The 26,966-nt window shown below is 46.1% G+C and overlaps 1 protein-coding gene across 2 annotated transcripts in view; it reads left to right on the forward strand.

Annotated features, from left to right (window-relative positions):
- SLIT3 (slit guidance ligand 3) overlaps positions 1-26,966 on the forward strand; it is a 627,330-nt gene that overhangs the window by 454,649 nt on the left and 145,715 nt on the right. For both annotated transcript variants that reach the window (XM_003936171.4, XM_010346663.3), the window contains exons 7-8: positions 13,623-13,694; positions 19,656-19,819. In XM_003936171.4, coding sequence (XP_003936220.2) covers positions 13,623-13,694; positions 19,656-19,819 — 236 coding nt within the window. The remainder of the gene's footprint in view (positions 1-13,622; positions 13,695-19,655; positions 19,820-26,966) is intronic.

The raw sequence follows: 26,966 nt of genomic DNA on the forward strand, positions 1-26,966 counted from the left end.
TTGAATATAGCACTGTCATTGCTTAATGAAAGTCTTAAAATATCTCCAGATATTCTTTTTCTTTTGGTACTGTGCTGTAAATTGTGACATGGTCATGCAATCAGGATTAAAATTTCACTTTGTAGAAGGCATCTGTAACTTCCATTCAGCCCCTGGAATGCTAGGAAAGGAACCAGGTTTTCTGTAAATGCTCTCATACCACTCAACGCACACCTCCTTCATAGTCCTCCAGACTCCAAGTTTGATGACAGTCATGCTCTTCAAATGACTAGCTTGGATTTTAGAACTCCAGCTTAAGAAAAAAATAAAAACTACTTTGAAATCTAAAAATTTTTTCCCAGTTAAATAAGTAGCACTTTCATCTTGAAAGTACCTAGAATATGAGGGAAACACTTTTCTAGTTGACTTCTAGTTGATTTCACTTTCCTGTTAACCAAAAGCTAGTTTTGCCTCTGACGTTGAAAATGTATTGGTGTACATTCCTGGGTTAAGAGGATATGAAGAAGGTAATTGAATTGTTTTGGATCATCGAAAGGTCTTGAATCAACAAACCTGTTAACTTCTCCTGTGAGTAGGTGGGGTCGGGCCATGGTGGCCTTGCTGTTCCCAGGGGCCACGGATTCCAGCTGCTGGGTCTCTGCACTGGAATTCAGACTTGACAAACTTGGTTTGGGAGCAGTCTTTTGAGATGCTTTGTCCCACCTCGAACAAAATGGAAAAATAGTTCTGCACCTTTGAGGAGATTCCAGAGACTTTTCTTTCAAGGGCAAGATATGGAGGCTGGGGGAAATGCCGCAGAGCAGCCACATGCTGGTGGTCAGTTCATGCCCAAGACAGGGCTTCTGCACTGATTTGCAAAGGCGCCCGGCACTGACGGTCAACCTCTGCCCGTTCACCATCCGCTCAGCTCTCAGCAGGGGCTTTGGTGACCAGTATTTGAGCATGTTTAGTGAACATCTTGTCTCTAGATCAGCACTCATCCTGTGACACTCATGGACCTCCACGCCAGGGAGCCTTGTCCCTCCCAACAGTCAAACCCACCTGCCACGGCCACTGCTATTCCCATCAGGGATACCAAGCTTGGACAGCTCAGCTTACCTGTGGCCAAGAGTCCAGTTTTCTATAGACCTGAGTCTTGAAAGCCAAGATCCTATAAGCTCTCACAGGAAGTTGGCCCCTTCCTACCCATTGGCTTAATGGAAGGAAGGAAGGATGATGTGGAGAAGGTGATGGAGACACAGGGCTAAGAAGAATTGGAGCCACATTCCTACTTTTCCCTGAGGTGTCATTTTCTGTCTTTGAAGGTATTAAAAAGTAAGGGATGGGCCAGGTGAGGTGGTTCACACCTGTAATCCCAGTGCCAAGGGGGGAGGCTTGCTTGAGCCCAGGAGTTTGAGACCAGCCTAGACAACATAGCGAGACCTCACCTCTACACAAACAAAAACAAAATTTTTTTTTTGAGACGGAGTCTTGCCCTGTTGCCCAGGCTGGAGTGCAGTGGTGCAATATCGGCCGACTGGAGCCTCTGCCTTCCGAGTTCAAGTGATTCTTCTGCCTCAGCCTCCCAAGTAGCTGGGATTACAGGTGCCCACCACAACACCTGGCTAATTTTTTAAATAGTTTTAGTAAAGGTGGGGGTTTCACCATGTTGACCAGGCTAGTCTTGAACTCCTGACCTCGAGTGATCTGCCCACCTTGGCCTCCCAAAGTGCTAGGATTACAGGCATGAGTCACTGCACCCAGCCAAAAAAAAAAAAAAAAAAAAAAAAAAAAAAAAAAAAAAAAAAAAAAAAAAAAAATTGAAGTAAGGGATGGTGAGATGAAGGAGGGATGAAGGAAATAATAATTCTATTTCTCCAAGGTCATGTTTGGATTCTTCAAATTCATTGTCAAAAAGCTCTAGAGAGTCCATTTTCTTTTGACTTATAACTAAATCAGAGGACTCCAACTGCTGGCCTATGGGTTGAATGAAACCAACATGTGGGATTTCATGTTTTTCTTTAATTTTTGTGATCCTTCCAACGTTTACAAATAATTAGAATTTGTTGCCAACATTTGAAACTCAGGCAATTTTATGTAAAAGTTTATAATTCAACTTCCAATGAATATCTAGAAGCTTTGCCAACCCTGGGCCTGCCTGTGGCTAGGATCTCACCAGCAGCACCATCTGATAGAACTTTCTGTGATGCGGGAAGTATTTTATCTCTGTGTTATCCAGGATGGAAGCCCCTGGTCACACGTGACTCTTGAGCTCTTGACGTGCATCTTACACAACTGAGAAACCAAATTTTTAAATTTTTATTTAATTTTAATTGATTTCAATGTGAATTGCCACATGTAGCTCATGTTTACCTTATTGGACAGTGCAAGTTTTGAGCTTAGTGTGGGTGGGTACCCTGTCTGGACAGGCCATACCCTCTGCGAATCACCGTAGCTCCCACCAGGCCTGCTTCCCTGTCCTGCAATAAATCTCGCCAGCCATTTCACATCTATTAACAGTGTTGAAATAATGTCTTTTCTAAAAGTAAATTTTTGAAATATCTTCCACTCCCCTCACCTCCATCTCTACCTTTTTTTTTTTTTTTTTTTTTTTTTTTGAGACGGAGTCTCACTATGTCACCCAGGCTGGAGTGTGGTAGCACAATCTTGGCTTACTGCAACCTCTGCCTCCTGGGTTCAAGTGATTCTCCTGCCTCAGCCTCCCAAGTAGCTGGGATTACAGCTGCGCACCACCATGCCCAGCTAAGTATTTTTAGTAGAGACAGGTTTTCACCATGTTGGACTCCCCTGGTCTCGAACTCCTGACCTCAAGTGATCTGCCCGCCTCGGCCTCCCAAAGTGCCGGGATTACAGGCGTGAGCTTCCCGGTTGGGGAAGCAAGCCCATTAACCCCACAGAAGCTGAGCCAGGTATCTGCATAAAGAGAGAAAGGAAAAGAGCCAACCCTGCATAACTGTTTTCACATGCTGCACGGTGGGGGCTAGTTATGACTTTCAGAGTCTGGCCAGATGTCCTGTCTTTGCGCAGAGCTGGGCAGATCTGGGCACCCATGACCACTTCTACTAATGTCTCGAAAATGATTCCCAATCCAGAAATGCAATTTTAGAGCCAGCACCAACCCAGTTGGAATTAGAGTGAAATTCTAGGCTAGAAAGACCCTGGAGGTCAACTGGTTCCACCACTTCATTTCAAAAGGAAGAAACTCCCCCGCAAAGGTTCAATGGCTTGCCCACAGCCACAGGAAAAAATCATGGAAGAACCAGGACAGAAAGCAGGTCTTTTGGCTCTTTCTCCAGTTCTCTTTATTGCTGTCCACTTGCCCCTATGTTAGCAGACAGGAAAGAAAAGTAAGTGAAGCCAGCCTTCATGTCCTGTTCTTGCCGTCACCTCTTAATCTCCAGCATTTTGTTAGAGGGAATGTTTTGCATTCAGCATGGGGACAACACCCTCCCTAGGGCCTTCCAGGCCTTTGTCTACTGCTTGGGAAATGACCACTCTGGTGCCCCAATAGATTGTCCAGTCAGAGGGCAGTCTGGAAGAGATGAGATTCCACATCATTGATCCCTGGCTACCAGGGATGACCAGAAACTCATCAAGTAAGCACTGGAGTCCCCTGCCCATTGCTGAGCTCAAACAGCCTAAGCTGTAAATTGCACTCAGCTCCCTGGGAGAATCCCTCCCTTGCACATATCAGAGAATAAAAAGCAGGACCTCTCTGGCATCTCAGCCCAGAAACAGCCTTATGCACCCTGTGCAGCTTTTTTTTTAACAGCTTTAAAGTGGCTTGTTCCAAATGTCCACAAAAAATAACTTATGTATTTGGCCACAGAACTAATGAGCAGCATGCAAAAACCAAACAAGAGCTCACCTGCCTGCTGGAAAACAGTCCTACTTTTAGAAACAAACTTATTCAGGGCTCTTTGTCCCCAAGTAATAATGGTTGTAGGGGGAGAAACACTGAATAATTTACAATCATTTAAATATAATTCATCACTGGTGGCTGCCCTTGGGGAGCTGCAGTATAGAAAGAAGGTTTCAACCACATTTCACCATAATAACATTGATGCACTTTGATTTTTCTTGCTATATTTTTCTGATTTAAATTGTGGAATTAATTCATTTGGTTCAGAGACCAAAAACCGGCACCTGCAAGCCAGATCCAGCCCCCAGGTGTTTTCATTTGTGGGTTTTGATACTCAAGGCGATTGAGGTGCCAATATTAAAAAACCAGGAGACCTCATATGAAAATTCTAGACATCTGGCTTTCTCTTTAAAAATAAAACAAGGGGAGAACTGGTGACGCTGCACCCCCATTCCAGCGTAGCACAGTCTCTTGAAACAAGAAGTGACGATCCCATTTAGTAAGGCTGTGTTTACGACAGTCCCCACGCAGCTCACTCACTCACATGACTTACATGACAAGCCTTGCTCCTTTAGGCAATTGTGTTTGTACTCCTGGATTAGCCCAGAAGGCTGTTCAGAGTGGAAATTTATTTGTATCAAAAGATGCCAAAAACATGACCATTCATGCTTTGAAATTCACCAACCCATTCAGTAAACAGTGAGCCGCCCTATGTTCCAAACACTGGGCCAGGCTCTGGCTACGCAAGTGCGTGAAACAGACTTGCTCTCTGTCCTCGCCCAGTGTACGCATTCGTGGATATTTTCAACATGTCCCTCTTCTTCCTGCCTTACTGGGCTAGGCACCAAATGCAGCTGAGGTAGAAATTATCTGTTTCTTCCCTTTTCATCTGCAAACTCACCTGCCCAGTAATATAAGTTGGAGGTCACTCTCGTATCTGTGGACATGTTGGCAATTGCCTGATTTCTAAGTCAAGACTATCCATGGTCCCAGGCTGTAGATGATGAAACAGAATTGGGAGACCAAGGCCATCTCATTCACATGGTCATTTAAAGTACATTTTAAAATCAACTCCATCACTGGAAGGCAGTAGAGCCATTCTGAATCACTGCTAGGCAGTATCTGTGATCATCTCAATAAATGAGTACAGAGTTCTTCAGAGTCAAGGGACCCCAAACACGGGATCTGATTGAGTAGTGGCGGGATTTGAGGATTTATCTTTCTCTTTTGATCTTCCACTTTTAACATTTTTCGGAGGCATTATTTTTCTTTGAACGCTGAGGCTCTGCAGAGTGGATGGAGACGAATTTCTGCCTGTCATAATATGCATATATAATAAAAGAACAACGAAAGACAAGCCCTTTTGTTAAGGAATCTGTATTATCAAAGGCCCAAATCGTCAGCTGATTGTTTTTATTTATTTCCATAGGTTTTACATGACACCTGGAGACCATTTAAAATGTTACTTGGCGGTGAGAGCTGTGTGTTTAAAAATAACGCTCACTCAGTGCCAAATCACTTTAGAGTCGGGTACAAATATTGAGACAAAAACCCCAGCTGTTATTGCTTTGGCTGCTAATTTGAGGTGTCAAATGAGAGCTCGACTGCTATACGTCAGTGAATAAGGCCCCTTGTGAGATCATTATGTTTTCTAACAGTTGAGAGTAATGGACTAATCAGTGCAGCATCAGTTGTTTTCATTATATGCCCACACAATGGTTATGAGCTTTAATTTAAACGGTCCGCAGGGAGATCAAGGAACTCGGTAATATGCAGCACCCGGGATAGTCCAGGAGAGCAGGTAATGCGAAAGGGGTGGCTTCCCACCCTTGTCTCTCGTCTCCCTCCACTCTCCCCACCCCCACCAGTCTCTCTTATTCCTCCGTCTTATATGCCCTTGGAGGCCCATTGCCCGCTCCAAACAGGCAAAAGAGAGCCTTTGCTTAAGGAGCAGCAGATCCTTTCTATTCTTTAGGGTATTCTTAAAAACTTCAATCAACCCATCCAGCAGTAAGGGCCACTAGGCTAGCCAAAGCTTGACCTGAGGCAGCTTAGCTGGCCCCTCTCCTACATTGCCTCCCTCGCTGTCTGTACTGAGCTCTTCCTGATCCTTGGACAGGAGGAGGGTTGTCTAACGCTGTTGCCTTGGAGAGGCCTCAGCGGTGATGCCTACACCATGGTCCCTGCCGCTTCAGGGACCAGTAAAGGATGGGTCCCCCACAAACTCATGTGATTCGCCTCCACCTTGGAAAAATGTGGAAGCTGAAAGGGTGATATCTGTCTCTCTGAAGACAATCCTGTAAGAGACAGTTTTGTGTAATGATTTAAAATGTAGGTCCTGGTATCACATCCCTGGGCTTTATTGGCTCTGCAACTCTAGCTGTGTGATCTGGGCAGAGTTTCTGTTGTTTCCTGGGCTTCCAAATGGAAGTAACAATAGCATCTCAGGAGTGCTGGGAGAATTAAATGAGATAATGTATGAAAAGAACTTAGCCTAGCGCTGGGAATTAGCAAACACTTCACAAATCGTATCAGCATTATTCCTGCTATTATTATGAACATCATCGATACCTTTATTGGAAGATCTTGGCGTGCTTACTTCAAAGCAATATCCTTGACTAGTCTAGCTCATTAGAGGAAACTAGTGCATTCATAGGAGAACCTGCAGCATCCTGCTTCGGTTTTCTCTAAGGATGCTTTATTGCATCCTTCTTATGCCTGGTTTCTGGAGCTTCCTAGAGCCCCCAGCCACAAGACAGCAGTGTGCAGCTGGATGAGAAAGGCAAGTTCAACGTGGAGAGCAGGGAAACAGTAAAAGGAGCTTCATTTAAAAATGGTAGGATACTTATGTGGAGGTGCTGAGGACAGAGGCCCTGGGCTGAGAGGGAGGCTTAGGGATGCCTCTTTGAGAGGGTGGAATTGAGCATTCAGTGTGTGCTCTCCTGGGGCCAAGTCCACAAAGAGAAGTCATCCACGAAGATTCTAGCAGAGCTGAGTCACCCAATAGCGCTCACACTCGTAGGACCTCAGAGAGTGTTGTAGGGCCTGGTCATCAGCAGTAGGCCCTGATTCTTGGTCCCATGGTGGCTGCCAATCAGCAGCTGCCCAGCGAGCTGAGAAGAGCATCTTGCTTTGACCTATGAGCCAGAGAGGAGAGCAGCCACATAAAGGACAGTCGGAGGGACCTGTGGTGTCCCCAGTTTCATTCCTCTTGCTCTGCCTGAACCAAACAAGTGGGAGAGCCAGCAGTGAGGCCCCCTTGAAGCTCGCATGCTGCCGAAACCTCTCGGTGCACATCGCCCCCTGCCAGTGGTTTAGGTATTTCTCACTGGGTCCAGCCACGGTACTTCCATACTCAGCTGCTCTTCAGGAAAGGCGTCTGGTACTGTGGCTGTATCCACCACTGTGAATTCATTGTAGGCACTAGTAGAGATCATGCTTTCTTCAGGCTTAGGATGCTGGCCAGTGGACACCCATATTTGTGAGTATAGCTCAGGGTATCTCTCAGCCTCCTTTATTAAATAGACATCCTATCATCATGGTGGTTGATGACTCACCAAGAATCTCCTCCTTGGGGGCCATTAAGGAGGAAACCAACTTGATTATCTAGACTTAGGGAGAAGTCTACCTGCCTTGAGACAGGACATGAGTGGGCCAGTCCGCCAAGAGGGTCTGCTGGACCCAAGGAGTCTGGATCCTCACCTATGTGGACAGAAAGAGGAGGGGCTCCAAGAATACCCCCAGGAAGGTGGGCACACTGAGAGGCTGCAGTGGCACTTACTGCAGATGCCTGATTTTGCAATTATGTGATACATGTTCACAGATAATATTGTTGCATTAGAGCCAATTACATGGTGTTATGGACACACAACATGCAGATTATACCCAGAGCCAGGAAGGCACAGAATGATAAAGTGATGGCCTAATCGGAGGAGGCAGAGGGAAATGTCAGTCTTATTCAGGTAGCCAGGGTGGGTTGGCTGCAGCTGGACATGGCTCCTGCAGATCAAAGATGGCTGTCTTGAGGGGCACAATGGAGAACCCCACATTGGCACTCAGAAGGGAGCAGTGGAAGCCAGGGGCAGAAGCCAAGTTGGCGCTCTCCAAGGGTGATTACAGCCACCTCCATTGAGGACTATCATTTCAGAGCCTGGGCTTCTTCCTAAGTGGGAAACACCATGCCTCCACCGAAGAAGCTTTCAGTCCCAGTTGCTGCAAAAGAGCATCCTGTATACTGCCCTCTACACTCAAGTAAAGGCTCTATTCTTAGCTTTTCCCCCCATTCAATGGTTTTCCAACGTGAGCTTGCATGAGACTCCTCTGGAGGGCTCATTAAACTCACAAGGCTGGGACCCACCCCAGGGTTCCTGATTCAAGAGCGGTTTGAGCATATGCATTTCTAACACATTACCAGGGTGATGGTCCTTGTCTAGAGACCACATTTTTTTTTCTTTTTTCTTTTTTCTTGAGACAGGATCTCACTCTGTCACCCAGGCTGAATGCAATGGCATGATCCTGGCTCACTACAACCTTGACCTATTGGGCTCAAGTGATCCTCACACCTTAGCCCTGAAGTAGCTGGGACTATAGGTGCCCACCACCACACCCAGGTCTCTTCTGTTTTCTAGAGATAGGGTCTCCCTCTGTGGCCTAGGCTGATCTCAAACTCCTAGGCTCAAGCAGTCTTCCCGCTGTGGCCTCACAAAGTACTTGGATTATAGGCATGAGCCACTGCACCCAGTCTGGGGACCACATTTTGAGAACCACTGCCCAAGTTCCTTCCATGTACAACCCATGGTGGCTTCAACTGTCCTATCTCTTGAGCAGGGCCTTCTCCTAGGCTCCAATTCCATCATGGCATTGCAGGTTCCAGAAACAGTGGTACTGATCTTCCAAGGTAGGGGTGAGACTGCCTGCTTTTGAATCCCAGTTCTACTAGCCTCTTGGGATTTCCTGAAAATGTTTTTTGTGGTTTTTAAGTTGTAAATGCCTCTGACCTAAACCCCTCTTCTTACCAAGCAGTTATTTGCCTTGCATAGCATAACACATTTAATCACCTACCAAGTCAGGGGCAGGATGGTTCAGTTCTAGAGCAGCCAAGGGCCAACAGAATTTCTATAAAAATCCAGATAGAAAATATTTTAGGCTTTGCAAACCATATGATCTGTGTCTTAACTACTCAGCTATTGTAGTGCAAAAGCAGATAGACAATATAGACGTGAATAGGTAAAACCATTTTTACAAAAACAGGCGCCATTGGATGGGATTTGCCTTGTGGGCAGTTGTTTGCCAGCCCCTGGAGCTGTCCATTATGTGAATCTTCATGTATTCATCACTCCTGGGGATCCCTTGTCCTGCCTCAGTACCCTAGCATTGAACTAATAGCCCCCCAAAGATGTCCATGACCCCATCCCAGAAATCTATGAACGTTGCCTTCCATGGCAAAAGGGACTTAGCGTGTGGAACAACATTAAGGCTCCTGAGATCGGGGGTGATCCTGGATTGTTCAGATAAGTTCTAAGGGTACTCACAAGGGACTTATAGGAGAAAGGCCCCAGTAAGTGGACATCACAGTGAGTGGCAGGAGATGTGACAACAGAAGCAAGAGGCGTCAATGGCTGTTTGGAGCTGTGTTCAAGTATATTTTTTTAAAAATTCTTAAGTAACAAAAAGAAGCAAGAGGTTGAAGCGATGCAGGGAAGCAGCCACAAGCCAAGGACATGGATGGCCTCCACGAGTGCAAATGCAAGGCAATGAATGCTCCCTGGAAGCCCCTGAGAGAAATGCAGCCCTGGAAACCCGTTTTAGACTTCTGACTGCAAAACTGTAAGAGAATACATGTGTGGTGCTTTAAGCCACCAGATTCATGGCAATCTGTTAAAGCAGCAATGGGAAATGAACACAGGCCTCATTTCTGGATTGAGTCTTGCTTGGATTCAAATCTTGGCACCACCACTTGCTTAGTTCATGAAATGGAGGTGATATCAAAAGGCCTTGCCTCGTGGGGTAATGGGGGGAGTTAAATGAAATGATGCAGGCTGGGCACAGTGGCTCATGCCTATAATCCCAGCACTTTGGGAGGTCAAGGTGGGCAGATCACCTGAGGTTGGGAGTTCAAGACCAGCCTGGCCAACATGGCGAAACCCCATCTCTGCTAAAAAATACAAAAATTAGCCAGGTGTGGTGGCGGGGGCCTGTAACCCCAGCTACTAAGGAGGCTGAGGCAAGGAAAATTGCTTGAACCCAGGAGATGGAAGTTGCAGTGAGCCGAAATCACACCACTGCACTCCAGCCTGGGCAACACAATGAGACTCCATCTTGGAAAAAAAATAGAAAGAAATGAAATGTAGCACCCTTAGCCCAAAGCCCGTCTGGCGTATAATAAGCTCTCAGTTAGTGTTAGCAGTTTTCAGTAACATCTCATCTAATTGCCACTAAAGCTCTGTGAGCCCAGTGCTATTACTACCCCCATGTTACAAAGGAGGAAATGTAATGAGATTAAGAAATTTACCCATGGTTGCGTAGGCTGCAAGTGGCAGAGCCAGAGTCTAAACTGGGTCTCTGCCTTCAAGGTTCATGTTCACCACCTCTCCTTGGCGTTGGGGTTGTTACAACAATTCCTCCATTGAATGCCAGCCACTTAGGCAGCGGCACAAGAACCAAATAGAATGCAGTGCTCTGTATGTGGGCAAAAGCTGCCAAGACTGGAAATCAAATAAATCTGTGTTTATTAGGGAAACAAAACCTGTGGCTGCCGTAGCGATCAGCGTCTGAGAGGTTACCAACCCTCTGACATCCACGAGCTGGCTGGCCCCAAGCAGCAAATCATGAAAGTCTGAATACTGTGTTTAGTCATTTTGGTTCTGGAATAACTGCTATTATCGTAAATGTTTTATGGCCCTCATTACGACTCACATTTAAATATCAGTGTAGTGATACATTAATAAGTCATCGCTGCCGGACTACTGCCGGATGCAGTTATAGTTGAGGCCCTGCTTATAATTGTACTGTATATTCAGCTAAATTAGAGCTGGTCTGTGAACTCCACCTGATGTTGAGTGACTGGGCATGCTTGGAAAGAAGCCCCTTCTCTGCAAAAGCTTCTTGCTCTTTGAGAGATAAGAAGGATGCTCAGATTTTTTGTCTGTGCTCAGTCAATGACCCTAACTTGGTTTCCCTTAAGTGTACAGCCCAGAACTCTGAAATGGACAGAAGGGGAAATGGAAGCATCATTTCTGCCCTGGAGGCATTCCTAATCCAGTGGAGAAGGGGAGAGGAGTATAGCCCTCACCCCCAGGAAGCTCCCTGCCAAGGCAGAGAGCCTGGTCTGCTAGCAGTGACAAATTCTTCAGTGTTGTTTGATGAGATACTCTGAAGGCTCTCTGGATGGACAGAGGCACTATAGATTATCCGCCACTAAGCATCTCCCCGCATACACACACACACAAACAAAACAGCTAAGTGGGTTCAACTTCATCAAATGCCAAGTACCTGCCTTAGTGAGTTAGCGAAGTTACAAAGTAGGCAGAAGCAGGCAATGCAAATTTTGTCTATTCATTCTTCTTTACTGTACCATATGCCTAACAGTGCCAGACACAGGGTAGCTGCACACTAAATATGGGAGGGAGGAAGGGAAGAAGGGAGGGAGAAAAAGAATTAGGTTCTGTGTCCTTCACCAAGCAGATGATAAGTAAATGTGGGGGGTTATAGGAATCATCTGGGGCACTGGAACCCTGCTTTGGAGTGGGGTCACAGGGGGCTGGAGAAGGAATCTTTGCAAGTCCCCTTGGGTGGGATAGAGAGTATGGGGGCCACTGTATGCTGGGTAAACCTCTGTTTCTGTTTCCATGGGGGTTACAGTAGAGGAGAATATAATAGGCCAGGCCAGGACTAGATTCTCTTCACCAGTGTCAGTAACAGATTAGCCTCTACTTTTGGAGCACATACCACATGCTAAGCCTTTTACCAGCCTGTGAGGTAGGTACCGTTAACTGTTTCCTCTGACAGACAAAGAACCTGCAGGGAAGAGATGTTGATAACTTGCCCAAGGCCACACAACTCAGAAGTAGTAGGATTTGATTTCAGCAATGTACAGAGCAGGACATGAGGCTATAGTAATGCACCAGATACCAAATGGCCCTGTCTTGGTAGACTTAGGATATAGAGGGCATTTGAAGAGGAAGATAATGTGTTTAACAAAAGCCAAGGGCAAAAGATGTCTGGCTTAACCCATGAAGGCTTCCAAAGGAAGGGTCCCTCCTGGGCCAGTAGGGGCCCATGGAGACCCAGGAGAGGGGAAGAGGAATTGGGTTGAGTAGGGGATGTCTGATGTGGTTCTGGGAGGAGCAGAAAAAAGGGCACAGGAACAAGGGGCCACCATGAGGGATTGTACCAAGGGCTGTATCCAGCTCTTGCTCTTTGAGAGGTGCAGTGAGATAGTGTAGGGTTAGGGAGCTGAGAGCTAGGTCTGACTTCCCACGTATTGCATCTCTCTACCTAGGTAGTCACTGAACTAACTGATGCAGAAGGCCGTCCTGCTACATGATGTTTCTGCCTCTGCAGGTGGCTTCCTTAGCTGCCCTGCTTTCCCTAAGCATCTGTAATAGGTTCTTCCAGAAGGGTAAGCCAGGCGCTCGTCTATAGCCTGGCTTCCTTCTTCAACAGCCTCACTTCAGTCTGGTTTATTTATGGAGCTCACTCCTTTTTCTTTGCTTTTCCCTGCCCAAAAGTACCTGTCCGTGCTAACATGCACTGTAGGAGCTCTGTTTATGGTTGTGGAGATGCATCAGAAAGAAGAGACGGACAGATCTCACAGACTTGCTTGAGATTAGATGTGCTGAAGGCCAGGCACTGTGGTTTACACCTGTAATCCCAGCACTTTGGGAGGCTGAGAAGGTGGATCACCTGAGGTCAGGAGTTCAACCCATCCTGGCCCACATGGTGAAATCCTGTCTCTACTAAAAATACAAAAATTAGCCAGGTGCCTGTAATTCCAGTTACTTTGAGAGGCTGAGGCAGGAGAATCGCTTGAACCCAGGAGAGAGAGGTTGCAGTGAGCGGAGATCGCACCACTGCACTCCAGCCTGGGCAACGAGCAAAATCCCATCTCAAAAAAAAAAAAAAAAAAAAAAAAAAAGATTAGATGTGCTGAAAGAGTCAGAAGATGCCTAGAAAATACAGAATCACCTATCCCTGCAGCATCCTGTGCGAGGCGACACATGCAGTGGATGGGACAAGGAGAGTGCAGTGAGGTAGTGCTGGGCTCAGGTCCCATCTCCAGAGCATCGCCGTGATTATTCTTGGAAACGTTATTTTGCCTCTCTGTAGCTCAGCCTCCTCATCCATAATAGGATAACGTGTTTGTAAATTTGTGTGTTATTAAGAATATCTGTTTCCTTCCCTATAAACCGAGGACAGGAATACGTAACTGGCATTGTAGGTGTAAGAATTAGAGATGTTATAATGAAGCACTCCTTGCTTAGGAGGGTTTCAGGGACCAGTACTCTTATTCAAGGTGGGTAGGCAAGTCCTCAGATGGCAGTAGAGGGAAGGAGGGCTCCACTTGAATAAAGGAGTCTGGGCATGCTCTTCTCATCTGGAGACCCATCCACCTGTCTTCAGCTGCTCCACTGGTCGGGCCGTGATTCTTGACTCATGGTCTTGCAGTCACATCTGTCCCTCCCCCACCTCCTTCTACAAGCATCTTGGTGCCTCCCCCTGCTGCTCTCTGGCTGACCATCTCCCTTCTCTGTCTCCACAGCACCCTCAACAACAACAACATCAGTCGCATCCTGGTCACCAGCTTCAACCACATGCCGAAGATCCGAACTCTGTGAGTAAGAAGTCCATGCATCTCTCCCACTGACTCCTTACCTCGTGCCCAAAGTGCTGCACTCTAAGCTGCTGATAAAACCTATTGTGCTATGACTTGGCAGATGGTTCCTATATTCAAATGCCTCCTGCTGCTGCTGTTAACCAAGGGGTGCCTTGGCAAGTGAGGGTGGATGCAGAGACAGGTCATGGTGCCACCCGTGGTTCCGAACCACTGTTCTGCATCAGACAGACTGATTTCTCTTATCCTAGAACTGTGAGAATTCTTCCTGTATTGTCTGCATGTTTTCCATCTTGATAGAAAAGATTATTAGTTTTACATTGTCACAGAACATATAGAACCCTGACTGAATGATTGACCACTTGCTTAGCTAATGTCACATAACATCGGCAGTTCTGTCACATTGCCGGTGGTTACAATGATTTTCCCCTTGGGAACGAACAGTGGAGGAGAACGAGCCCCTCCTTCTCCCCCCCTGCCCAGCCCCCACCAACCACATTTCCCTGCTCACCTGCTCCCTGGATGATGCTCTGATATTAGAATGCAGTAATTCTCATACTTGGTTCTTTACCTTTAATGTCTCAGGTGGGCTTAAGTTTCCAGTGTGCGTACTCAGGAAACAAATCTCCCCATCATGACCAATACCAAGAGCAGTTCTGGTGCTCTTACTACCTGGGGAGTTCCCCTCTGCTCCCAGTCAGGAACCTCTTTGTAAGTTTCTCTGTAAGTGGACTCTGTCAGCCTTCCCAGAGTTTCACACTTGATACTTGGCTTGTGTTGGCGGAGCTTTGCTGGTATTTGCATCGCACTAGTCAGAGAGAGCCAGCTCCCAAGAGTGTCAGCCAGAAACATTTAGGGCCAAGGCCAAGGGCTAGAATTCCTGGAGCCCCCTTTATTAGCTCTGTGTCCTCTGTTCCTCCTCTATAAATAGGAATGGTGGTGGGGATCAGATGAAATTGGATATTTAAAGTGCCTGGCAAGTGGTAGACAATAAATGATATTGATCGTTACATTATTATCACACTATCAGAAATCTGTACTGAAAGTTCCAAGCAGCCATCTGATCTGTGCTCCCTGAGCAACACGGAATCCATGAGATTTTGGAAATCCTTAAAGCAATGCTTCCCTAGTGGCATCCCTAGACCCGCAGCATCAGTATCACCCAGAGCATGTTAGAAAAGCAAGATTTCAGGCCCCACACCAGACATACCAGATCAGAACCTCTTGGGGTGGCACCCAGCAATCGGGTTTTTATAAGATCCGGGAGATTTTAAACCTCATGAAGTTTGAGAACCACTGTGTTCATGAGAAGGCAACTTTATGTTTGGACAAAGATAAAACAAAGACCAAAGAAGCAATTGCTATAAAGAGGCAATACAGAGAACCCTAAGAAGGACACAGAGTTCGCAGTTAGTCAGGCCTGAGTTTAAATGGGAGCTCTGCCGCTTAATTTGAAGACGTTTCTTCGTTTCTTTATGCCTCAAGGAAAGTGAGTTAATGAATGCTTCCCTCAAAGTTGCCGTGAGGATGAGGTGCAGTTTAACACGTAAAGTGCCTGGTACATGGTGTGCACACGACCAATACTAGTTAATATACAGAATAATCATCTTTGCTCCCATCTTTGCTTCCCAAATTCTTCCCTGGATCCCTCATACGACAGCATAACTCAGCCAAGAAAATCTGTTCTTTTCCTTCCCTCTTAAAATAGGATAGTACAGTAATAGAATTTTAAGAAGCCATTTGGTCTTCAAAGACCTCTTCAAAGTTCCCAGCAAACCACAAATGAGCTGGCGAAGAGTGGGGCCCAGGGCTTCTGGGCAAGAAGGCGAGAGTGCGCCTCAGGGTGCTGGGCTTGCATCACCCCAGACAAGTGGGTTGCATCGAAGAAAAATGACTCTCACCTGCAGGAATCAGCCGTCCAGCTCCTGTGAGCTGTTCCTGTGATTTATCCTTCCCTTCTTTGTTATTTTCGGTTTAGGAGCAGCAATAAGAGAAGCTGAGCTCGTTTCATGGGAGTTGGGGGGACAGGGTTAGGCCTGGATCTGGGGTGCTTTGTTTGGGCTGCAGTAGGGAGGGGGAGGAGAACGGGGATTTTTTTCTGCTGGTTTCTGTTGTCATTCTTCTCTGCCATCCTGAACATTCATCTGATGAGTTCAGATCAATCAATCAATCTCGTCTGTTCTCTTTGCTCCCTGCCTGCTGCCATTTTCTCTTTAGTTTAATTTCAGAGATGGCTCTGTACAGAACTCCCTGGAGACTTGAGCTGACTAATCCCCCTTCACTGTAATTAAAGTGTGTATGGGGTTAGGGGGGGAGACGGCTGGTGGTGGTGGAGTAGAGGGGAAGAGGAGAGAGGAAGGAAGTCATAAATGGGATTTCTAAAGGAAAGCTTTTATATTGAATTCAGAAAGCCACATTTTATAGAAAATGAACACTGACCCTCTCTAAAAGGATTTGCTGGAAATTTAATTTAGCATCTGTGGCTAAAAGGCACCTTTTATAAATTGGCATTTGTATCCATTCACCTTATGTTCTGTAGAGGTGGTTTCATCAACATGGAGTATGATGTGTCCATCAGCAAAAGATTGCAGAACAACACGCAGTACCCACCTAGCCACCTCGGTGCTCAGTATCTAAATCAGAAACGGTAGCCTCGTCCAGGCAGGGCCAGGGACTGGGAAGAGACTGAAGTCTGGAGCTAGTCTTCAGTGGTTTGCTGCACGCCGGGCCTTGTAGTAAGCACTTCCCGTGAATCATTTCAATTCTCACCACAGCCCTAGGAAGGAGGCACCGCTAATATCCCCATTTGACAGATGATCACACTGAGGCCCAAAGTTAAACTGCTACCCAAAGTCAAAGTCAGAAAGCATGGAGTCTCTGTCAGACTCGGGCAGTTTACCGTCACAGCCTGAGCTCAGGCCATTCAGCAGGAACAAAGGCAGACGAGCAGGTGCCAGGTGAACAGAGGAAGGGGTATGAGAGCGTCCACACAGCCCAAGAGCCTATGGAGGCCACCCTCCCTTGTGTCATGGCCGTCACACCTCACCAAAACTATTGGAAGTGATTAAAATCATGTCCTTTCTCACTCAAGAGGATTTGAGCTTCCCCTGACACTAAGCTCTAATTTCATGCTTAATATGATTATTTTTCTTTTAATATTACTATTTGGGATGATATTGCTTAACTTGATCTCCCAAACAGGTCGTGAAAGGCAAGAATTTACTCAGCTTGATTCTTTTGGTGCTTCTGGTGGATACAATTCCAAGAAGAGGGAACAGAGTCTCTGTCCACCACCCTGGACTCCACTGCCCTGGGCTTTTGATGAGAGCCTTCTTGTGGCTCCAAATCAGTTTGGGTCACCTCTTTTCTCTGGTGCTCTTGGGAGTAGAAAGACTTCTTTGAAGATAGACAAAGGGATCGGAACCATATGCAGGCATCCCCAAACTACGGCCCGTGGGCCTCATGCGGCCCCCTGAGGCCATTTATCCAGCCCCCCGCCACACTTCAGGAAGGGGCACCTCTTTCATTGGTGGTCAGTGAGAGGAGCACAGTATGTGGCGGCCCTCCAACACTCTGAGGGACAGTGAACGGGCCCCCTGTGTAAAAAGTCTGGGGACACCTGCTCTACAGCAAGATTAAGAAGAGAGATAGCTTGGGGCCAGCCAGCCAGGAATGAGAAAGGATTACCTAATAGAATCTTCCAAAGGGGAAACCTCTGACATTTTTATTATCCCGGAAATTAATCAGCTCAGTAAGGATCTGACTTATCTAAACATCATTTTTGTTGTTCCATTGATCTCTTACCCTTGATCGGAACCGACGGGAATTTGTTTGCATTGATCTGTGATCTTCCTCATGCACCCACGCTCCTTGGCTCATAGAGAATCCCTGTTGCTTCAGCTCCCATGCCTCACTGCACAAGACGACAACCACCTTTCCAAATAAAAGCCAAACGCTCATTAAAAGGTTCTGCTTCTCTCGACACACAAAAGAACGGCACCTCATGCCGTGCATGCCCCTGGAGCCTGCCCTGTGCTCTGCTTTATCCCACAGAGAGACCTACTGTAGCCACCCACGTTCCTTGGGCAACATTTATACCTGGTGGGGGCGTACTGGCCATGAAACCCCACCTCCTTTTCTTCCTACTTTTGAGGAAATTGTAATCAGCTGAAAGTCCACTGCCAAGCCTCCTCTCTGTTCTCGGCACAAAGCAGTTGATGCTTAATGAATAAACAGAGCTTTTGCTTTCCCTCCTAGAACTGAGGCCCTTCCCACCAGCTTAAGATTCTGGTTCCCCAACCCGTTCCTGCCTACCTCACTTCTTTCCAGAGTCCAGGCTAAGAGGAAGCAGGGCTTGCCTCAGCTCTGGGACTCTAAGCTTTCAAACTCAAAGGGGACAACTGCGCAGAACCCATTGTTCTCACTGTCTCTTGGCCCTAGGAGCCTGTGAAAGTGTGTGCAACCCACTAGGAAATGCAAAAAGAGAATGACATCCAGATTAATCGTTTTTGAAACAAAAACATAAAAGTCCTTTCCAAAATTGTTAGCAGAAAAAATTACATTTTATATGGGATAGAGGTTCATTTAATCTGTCTGATATGATGGGATCCGGGGGCCACGAGGCAGCCCAGGCGCGTGCAGTGGCGGGAAGGCCCTGCTGGCATCCAGCAGGAGGTAGCTGCACTTGGCCACTGTCTGGCAATGTGGACCTTACACTCCATGGAGCTTGGTCAAGAGCCCTTCCGCTCTCTCTATTCCAGGTGTGGAGGGGGCCTGAGCCTCTCCACAGGGCTGACACTCAGTAATAACTAGCTTGACACAGAGTACTTGAAAGTCTTTAGATACTGCTAGCTGATTAGCATGTTCAGGATTTAGGCATTTAAAATGTGCATCCGAAATCCAAGTACATGATAAGCTGATGTGATGAAAACTTACCCACTACCAACTTCTAATGACCTAGGGTTTTAGGGAATGGGGAGACTGGAAACCCCTGATAGACCTTGAGAAAGAACCTTTAGAAGTTCCTGTATAGCCTTAATTTCCCTCCCTGGTCGTGGAAAGTAAGTTCAAGTCACTTAACCCGATAGGATTCCCCTCGAAAGTGAAACACACAGATCCCTCAAGGGATTCTTATCTACTCAGGAGCAGGAAATTCAACTGGAACCACAGCTGTCAAAGGGGGAAAGCCGAAGAGTCCTAGAACTGGTTAGAAAATACGTTCAATTGTACCCGAATCCATTAGAATAGCAAATACACCAGACAGAATTGAACACGGGAAGGAAAGCAAGGGCACTGTGGACAGATGGCTGTGGATTCCAGGAGTCTGGTGTGGACAACACCTTCTTCAAGTGGGAGGGTGGAAAGAAGGTACATCCTCCAAAGTGTTCCCTTCTCTCTGCCCTCTGCTCACTCCAGCTAGTGCACACAAACTGGGATTGGTTTTAGGCCCACAAGCATGACATGCAGTGGGTTTATTAAAGGACATTTAGGGAGGGAATGAAGAAGAACTCAGGTAGAGGCAACAGCATCTCAGCTACATGACGCCGGAGACAGGGACATTGAGATTGAGAAGCATATTTCAAGCGATGTGTAACTCATGCTGGTTGAAGTAGTGAAATTTAGAAATAAATAGCCCCTTCGTAAGTTTGACTCGAATCAATAATGTCACTCCCCTTCTCTTATGTGCTGAGGCTTGCTTGAGGCAAAGGAAAAGGGGGTGGACTTGCTATTAAGAAACGGGCAATTGCTCGGAACCCTGGAGGCATCCTTAGAATGTGACCTGGCAATAAAGGGGTTGAGGGTCCCAGTTTATCGGTAGTGCAGAAGGAGGTGCTTCCCTGGGCGCCTGGGGATGTTCATGCTGGAGAAAGGGGCGACGGGTTTTGGCCAGTCTGTCTGGCCAGTGGAAGCCTCCCCATTCACTCTGTGACCATGCCTTCCCTCTGTCCCGCCCTCTCCCAGGCGCCTCCACTCCAACCACCTGTACTGTGACTGCCACCTGGCCTGGCTCTCAGATTGGCTGCGACAGCGACGGACCGTTGGCCAGTTCACACTCTGCATGGCTCCTGTACACTTGAGGGGCTTCAATGTGGCGGATGTGCAGAAGAAGGAGTACGTATGCCCAGGTGAGTGTGCCCTACCTGCTCTCCCCTCCTGTGCTATGACCCACCTACCCAGGAGCTCCCACAGCATCACCCTGACCTTGAACACACACCCTAGCCCAGAGCTTGGTGTGGAAGGAACCCCATAGGTCACCCTCAGTACTTGGTAGTCGCTTAAAGAACTATGATGTGCCTTAAAGGGTTTAAAAACAGAAACTCTTGTCATTGGTAAAGGGAAATGCTAAAGGCATTCAGGAACCACTTTTTCAGCCCCACAGTCCATTGATGCTAAGACACCGAACATTTGTTGAGCCACACGTAAAATCGAAACAGGCATAACAGAGGTGTTCTAGCATCTGCTTAACATGTTCCTGCCGTCCCACTGCTCATAGAAATTAGAAGACAAGATAATGTAGGCTCTGGAGTCAGCTGCTTGGCTGGAATCTTAGCTCTGTCCCTTAGTAGTGTGTGACTTTGGCAAGTTACTGCTCATCTACAATATGGAAATAATAATAGTTCATAACTCAAAGGACGGTTGGGAGGATTAAGTGAAATAATGCACATAAAGCACTTAGCAGAATACACAGCACTTGGTAGAAGCTAAATAAATGGAGCTTAATTATTATAGTTTAGTGCACCCACAAAATGTGCTGAGCAAACAAAGAGTTTGATCTGTGGGTAATCAAAATGCAATAGCGGCACAGATTGCCTACATAGCATAGAAAACAGAATGGTACAGACACATCATTGAAGGGAGCTCAGATCTCTGGGGATGGGAGGTGGCTGAGTAACTGAGGAAAATCTTCCCAGGGGATGTAGCTTTTAAATATGGGTCCTGGCTGGGAGCAGTGGCTCACGCCTGTAATCTCAGCACTTTGGGAGGCCAAAGTTGGTGGATCACCTTAGGTCAGGAGTTCGAGACTGGCTTGACCAACATGATGAAACCCCATCTCTACTGAAAAATGCAAAAATTAGCTGGGGATGGTGGTGCATGCCTGTAATCCCAGCTCCTCAGGAGGCTGAGGCAGGAGAATCACTTGAACCTGGGAGGCAGAGGCTGCAGTGAGCCAAGATCACACCACTGACTCCAGCCTGGGCCACAAGAGTGAAAATCCATCTCAAAACAAAACAAAACCAAAAAACAGGTTCTCATTTTTTTTTTCTTGAGACAGATTTTCACTCTTGTGCCCCAGGCTGGAATGCGATGGCACAATCTCAGCTCATCACAACCTCCTTTTTTAGTAGAGACAGGGTTTCTCCATGTTGGTCAGGCTGGTCTCGAACTCCCAACCTCCGGTGATCTGGCCACCTCGGCCTCCCCAAATGCTGAGATTACAGGCGTGATCCACCAGGCTTGACCCAGGGTCCTAAATTTGACTTGCTTGTTTTTACATTTCATTGACACCTTCCATTCTCACCAACCCTTCCTTTTTCTGTGATAAATAAGTAAAGCTAATTCCTTGACTTTCTAAAGAAAAAAACCAAACAAACCAGAAAGCATTCTGTTGAGAAGTTTCCCAAAGAGGTATTTGGATTTCCAGGAACTCAGTCCTGGAATTGGGGCCCAGTGGCCTCTAAAGGCTGAGCCTGGGGAGGTGGCGTGCAAGAGGGAACAGGGACCCCATGAGCATAAGCGCTGTGGGGTCTGCCTTTCCCTCACCTTTCTAAACTGGTGCCCACCTTCAGAACTAAGAGTTTATGGGGCCCAGCATGGGCTGTCAGACTCCTTTATGGCCAGAATCACAAACTGTCCGGACTCTTCTGCTCTTAGATCACACTTGGGATATTCAAGAATTTCCCTTGAATTCAGCTTCATCTCGTTCTCTGCCGCTTCCTCCCGTTATGTTGTTATTTCATCGCATTATTTATTATCTGAAAATATTTTAACACATCTCAAGCAGTACCTCAATAACTTCCTATAGACGCCCACTTAGGAATCACTTCCCATCAAACACATATAATAAAACCATTTATCACGCAGACACCAAATTCAAATATAGTGACTATAATTACAGTAATTATTCGGTAAAGGGTGCAGTATCGGCATAAGTGCCAGTGAAAGAAATAATTATAGAGTGTAGGAGTCATCCAAGAGCTGGTGAGAAAAACTAATTAGAATGATAAAACACATCATTACAGGTGGGTGCCAGGTTTCATGTAGTGTATGACCACAAATGCCACTTTCATCAGAAAGCACCTTCCTGTCAAAGGAGCAGCAAGATATTGCTCAGCCAGCAGCAGTCAGGATCCAGAACCATGGGAGAAAGGTGGGCCCTCCAACGTCCAGGCAATCTGAATGTCTCACTCATTCTCCTTTGGAAAGGTCAGGTCCAGCAGACAGGTTCATAGTTACATGGGAGCGCCTTGATCAATTTCTGTTTATAGGGATTGATCCCACTGCTTGTGATGGTCCCTGGAGCTTCTTAGTATGAAGCCAGGTGTCTTTTGAGGACATGAGAATTTAGTCCAAAGTCTCCAGATATTACTATGCTGTTAACCTGCACCCTCTCACCTGTAGTACGAATTAAGGGCAGGGAGGTGTTGAGACCCCTATGCGTGAGGGATTCTTTTAGTGCTTTAGCAGGCTCCCATGGGTTACAAACTAGAATGCTGTGAGGGGTCACTCTCTGAAAAGGTCAAGGTCAGATATAAGGGTCTGGGGGCCCTGGTGCATTGAACATCCATGAAGAATGAACTGCCTCCGTCATTATTCAGGTGCATGTGGACTATGCCCTCCAAAAGCTTCTATTCTTAGTCGGGTACAAAAATAATTATGGTTTTTGTCATTACTTTCAAAGGCAAAAACTGCAAACATTTTTGCACCAACCAAATGCCTCTTCAACAATTGTTAAATGCACTTTATGAGACCGTGATAAAACATTGGAGGAAGCAGCATGGAGAGAGGTTCAGTCTATGAATGTACAGTTAAAACCCAAGTGGTCATTTCTTTGAGGCCCTGAAGTGGGAGGTTAAGGAGAAGAGCTATCTTCAGCACTGACTACGCTCCACATACCACCGCCAACCTGCCCTGATGCCTGAGCCCCACCAGGCATCTGAAGGACACTATCGTGTATGGACCTGTCTGTGGTGATTTTTTTTTTTTTTTTTTTTTTTTTTGAGACGGAGTTTTGCTCTTGTTGCCCAGACTGGAGTGCAATGGCACTATCACTGCTCACTACAACCTCCGCCTCCTGGATTCAAGTGATTCTCGTGCCTCAGCCTCCTGAGTAGTTGGGATTATAGGCACCCACCATCACGTCCAGCTATTTTTTTATATTTTTAGTAGAGATGAGGTTTCACTATGTTGGCCAAACTTGTCTCAAACCCCTGACCTCAGGTGATCCACTTTCAGCTTCCTAAAGTGCTGGGATGATAGATATGAGCCACTGCACCCAGCCCTTTTAACTGTAAAAACCCCAAATCCCCCTCATTCAACCTATTCACCTGATAACTCACAGAAGGAGAAATTTAGTAAAGAGCTGAGGATAAGAACTTCTCTTACAAAACAGAGGTCATCCACTCAGGAGGGAAAGAGGCATCAGGGTACCAATTAAGCCATTCCCGAGTGTAGCTTCATCACCAGCAGTCCCCATCCAGGCAGCATAAGAAAAGCTCCCTGAGCCTTTAAGTGGTATCGAAAATTTCACCAAACACATGGCTTCAGAGACAGGAAAGAGCTTTATCTCGCTCAGCCTGTGAGGGCTCTGCCTCCCCAAGTCCCTGATATCTCCCTTTGAATTAAATCCAGCTGTCTGGAGCCCAGCTTCTTCTCCCCAGAAGCCCTGGATATGGGCTCCTTATCACTCCAGCTAACCCAGAAATTCGCTAGCAGTGCACTTTGGCAAAATTCATCTCCTCTGTCAACTGTACCTTTCCCATTGAAGGCATTTATTTTCTTCCTCGGGAGAGACTATGGGGAATTTTTCACAAGGGTGGGGAAATAGATCTTTATTTTATTTTTTATTAACGTTTTTCCCTATGTTAGACAACTTGACTACTTGGCTCCCTTCAGCCACTGCAGAAAGGATTTCTGTGAACTTTTCTTGTTTCAAGAGGAAGGTTAGGGCCCTATGGCTAGAAGTGTCTGGTTGCTTATGGCCTGAACCAGATCAGAACTTTATCAAAGTTCATGATCATAGACCAGAGAAGAAGTTCATGTTACGTGAGTTGCAAGTTGTTGTTTTGTTTTGTTGTTGTTGTTGTTGTTGTTGTTGTTGTTGTTTTTCATCCTCATCTATCTAAAGGGGTTTTTTCCAGGGGCGGCGGGGGCTAAATTTTAGGATTTATTTTCCACGTGTTAATTTTCTGGTACCTTAATCTGGAAGTTTCTACCAGGCACAATATGTAATTCAAGGTTATTGGTTTAATATTTGACCTCCTGAATCAGTCATCTCTTTGCTTTGAATGTCTTTGAACTCGTGGGTTTGTCCATCTGTTTCACACTTACCTGCCCTTGGCCTTAAATGTGAGAAATCCTTTCCTACAGACATCAATCTTACCCTCTAGTCATGAAAGGCCATGTCGTACACTTTTTCGAGTGCCCCAAATGCCTAGAACAAAGCTTGAACCTGATGGCCTCTCAATAAGCACTTCTTCATTTATTATTAAAAATAAAATATGCTTATCTCTCTGGAAACAAGAAACCTTCCCTTTTTGTCTTCTTTTTTTAAATTTGGGACTGGTTACTAAGTACAAAGATAATTAAGGTAAGCCATGGCCAGCCACCCATCTCCTTAGGAGGTTTTAATTAAAACACCATAATTGGACATTGCAGGAATGAGATTATTAGGTTTATTTAGCCATTCCCAAAATTATCATGCCTCTGGTATTTAAATCACGTTCATTTATATTCTCATCATAATTGCTCCAGTCCCATTGTCATCGCAGTCTGTTGTTGGCTTTTGAAAGGCCAGAGGCCAGTAAGGATGCTTAATTTGAACACTGGAATTAATTTATGTCCCCGCGCTCACAAGGCCATCGGAGCTTTCGACTCTGTACTTTACTAGGTGAGGTTTTTTGTTGTTGTTCAGACTTTCAAAATACTCTGTAAATTTTTTTACTTTGTTTTGAATTGACACACAATCATTGATCATACTGATACAGCGTGATGTTCCAATACATGTATATATTATGGAAAAATCAAATCAGAGTATTTGGCATGTCCATCACTTCATATGTTTGTGCTGAGAACATTCACAATGTCCTCTTCTGGTTGTTTTGAAATATGCAACACAATATTGTTAACTGTCACCACCCTACTGGGCACTAGAACACCACAGCGTATTCCTGCTCTCTAACTCTCTCTAACCGTAACTTGTACCTGTTGATCCATCTCTCCCTATGTCCTCTTCCCCAGTGTCCTCCCTAGGCCCTGGTAAGCCTCATTCTACTGTCTACTTCCATTAGATCAACTTTTTTAGATTCCGCATACGACTTAGATCATGTGGTATTTTGTCTTCTTGTGTCTGGCTTATTTCACTTAACGTAATGTTCTTCCGTTTCATCCATATGTTGCTACAGAGGACAGAACTTTTGATGGCTGAATAGTGTTCATTCCACTGTGTATCTACAGCATATTGCCTTTGGCCATTCATTCACTGATGAACACTTAAGTTGATCCCATATCTTGGTTATTGTGAGTAATGCCACAATGAGCATGGAGTACAGATGACTCATCAACACAGGGATTTCATTTCCTTAGGATATGTGCCCAGTAGCAGAATTGTTGAATATTGGCACTTCTGTGTTTAATTTTATGAGGAACCTCCATACTGTTTTCCATTGTAGCTGTCCTAATTTACATTCCCACCAACAGTGTATAAGAGTTCCCCTTTCTCCACATTGGTACCAACATTTGCTATTTTTGGTCTTTTTGGTAATAGCCATTTTAACTAGGATAGGGTGATAGCTCATTGTGGCTGAGGTTTTCTTTTTTAAAGATAGAAAGAAATAAGCACAGCTCTAACACAAGAGTGTTTGACCATCTCTAATGTAGCTTACACAATCTGTGTCTCAGTCCCTGAGCCTGCTCTTCCTACCTCCTGAGATTCCAAGGCTCTGATGGTTTTCAATTTCGTGGCAATAAAAAGAGGAATTTGGGGTTCCTTTTTTGCAGAGCAGACAGAAGAGCACTAGGCTAAACATTAAAACGTTGTTGTTCACTCACTTTATGATCTTGGACGGTTTGCTTAACCTCCCTATTCAGCTTCTTCATCTCATGCTAAGGGGAAAAAGAAGAATGGAACCTAAGTCATGGGTTTTATGAGGATCCAGTCAGGTGATATGTATAGAGCCCTCAGTGCAGTATCTGGCACATAGTACACATTGAATAAATGTTAGTTGCTGTGACGAGACTAATGGCTGCTCTTACTTTGGCCACCATGCTATCATTGGGCAAGTCCCCTCCTCTCTCAGGGTTCCTCTTTCCTTGCCATCTCCATGGGCCCATCTAAGTCTGAAGTTCAGTGATCTTTTCCCCACTCATCTCGGCAGACAGGTTAGGGCCTTTTGCTTTCAGCGCAATCATCATCCCTGTTTTACCAATCAGGAAAAGAACAAAGGGGCTGGGCAGGAGCTGGGTCCCTGGTTATGGCTCAGGCTTTCTTCTCCCTGATAACTTCAGGGGGAGTTACACAAGCAGCAGGGATGGGATACCAGGTACAGTACCCACGTGAGCAGCCGCAGGGACTTCCCTGAGATTGGGCTGGAGATGCATCCCTCCCCTCTCACTGACTTGAGTGTCCCCTGGACTAGAGGCAGCCCCACCGATGATCAGGAGGAACGGGGAGGGGCCTCCACTGCCCCAGGCTCCGCCCCGTCCTCCTTGAAGTCAACAGGCCATGGTCTGGGGAGCCTTCAAGACATCTGACGGTTAGAAATTTTAGTTTCTGCCTGGTTTGGGACAAAGGCAGCTTTGGCTTCAGTTGGAGAGCCCAGAGCCAAAGCAGTGATCAAGACCCCCCAGAGGGGAGACATGTACTTCAGCTGCAACCTTGTCTCCCTTTCCGGGAGGAGAAATCCACCTCAGCAGAGCAGCAGTTTAGTGCCATTAAAAGAGCTTCAAGAGCAGATAGCGTGGATGCTTATTTAAAAATGAAGACATGGAGAGCAAGTCCACATGCTCCTAAGCAAAACATCTTATACCGGGTTCTGGAGCCTAGTACTCCAGCAC

This window comes from Saimiri boliviensis, chromosome 20, assembly GCF_048565385.1.
Source record: "Saimiri boliviensis isolate mSaiBol1 chromosome 20, mSaiBol1.pri, whole genome shotgun sequence".
Classification (NCBI taxonomy): Eukaryota; Metazoa; Chordata; class Mammalia; order Primates; family Cebidae; genus Saimiri; species Saimiri boliviensis.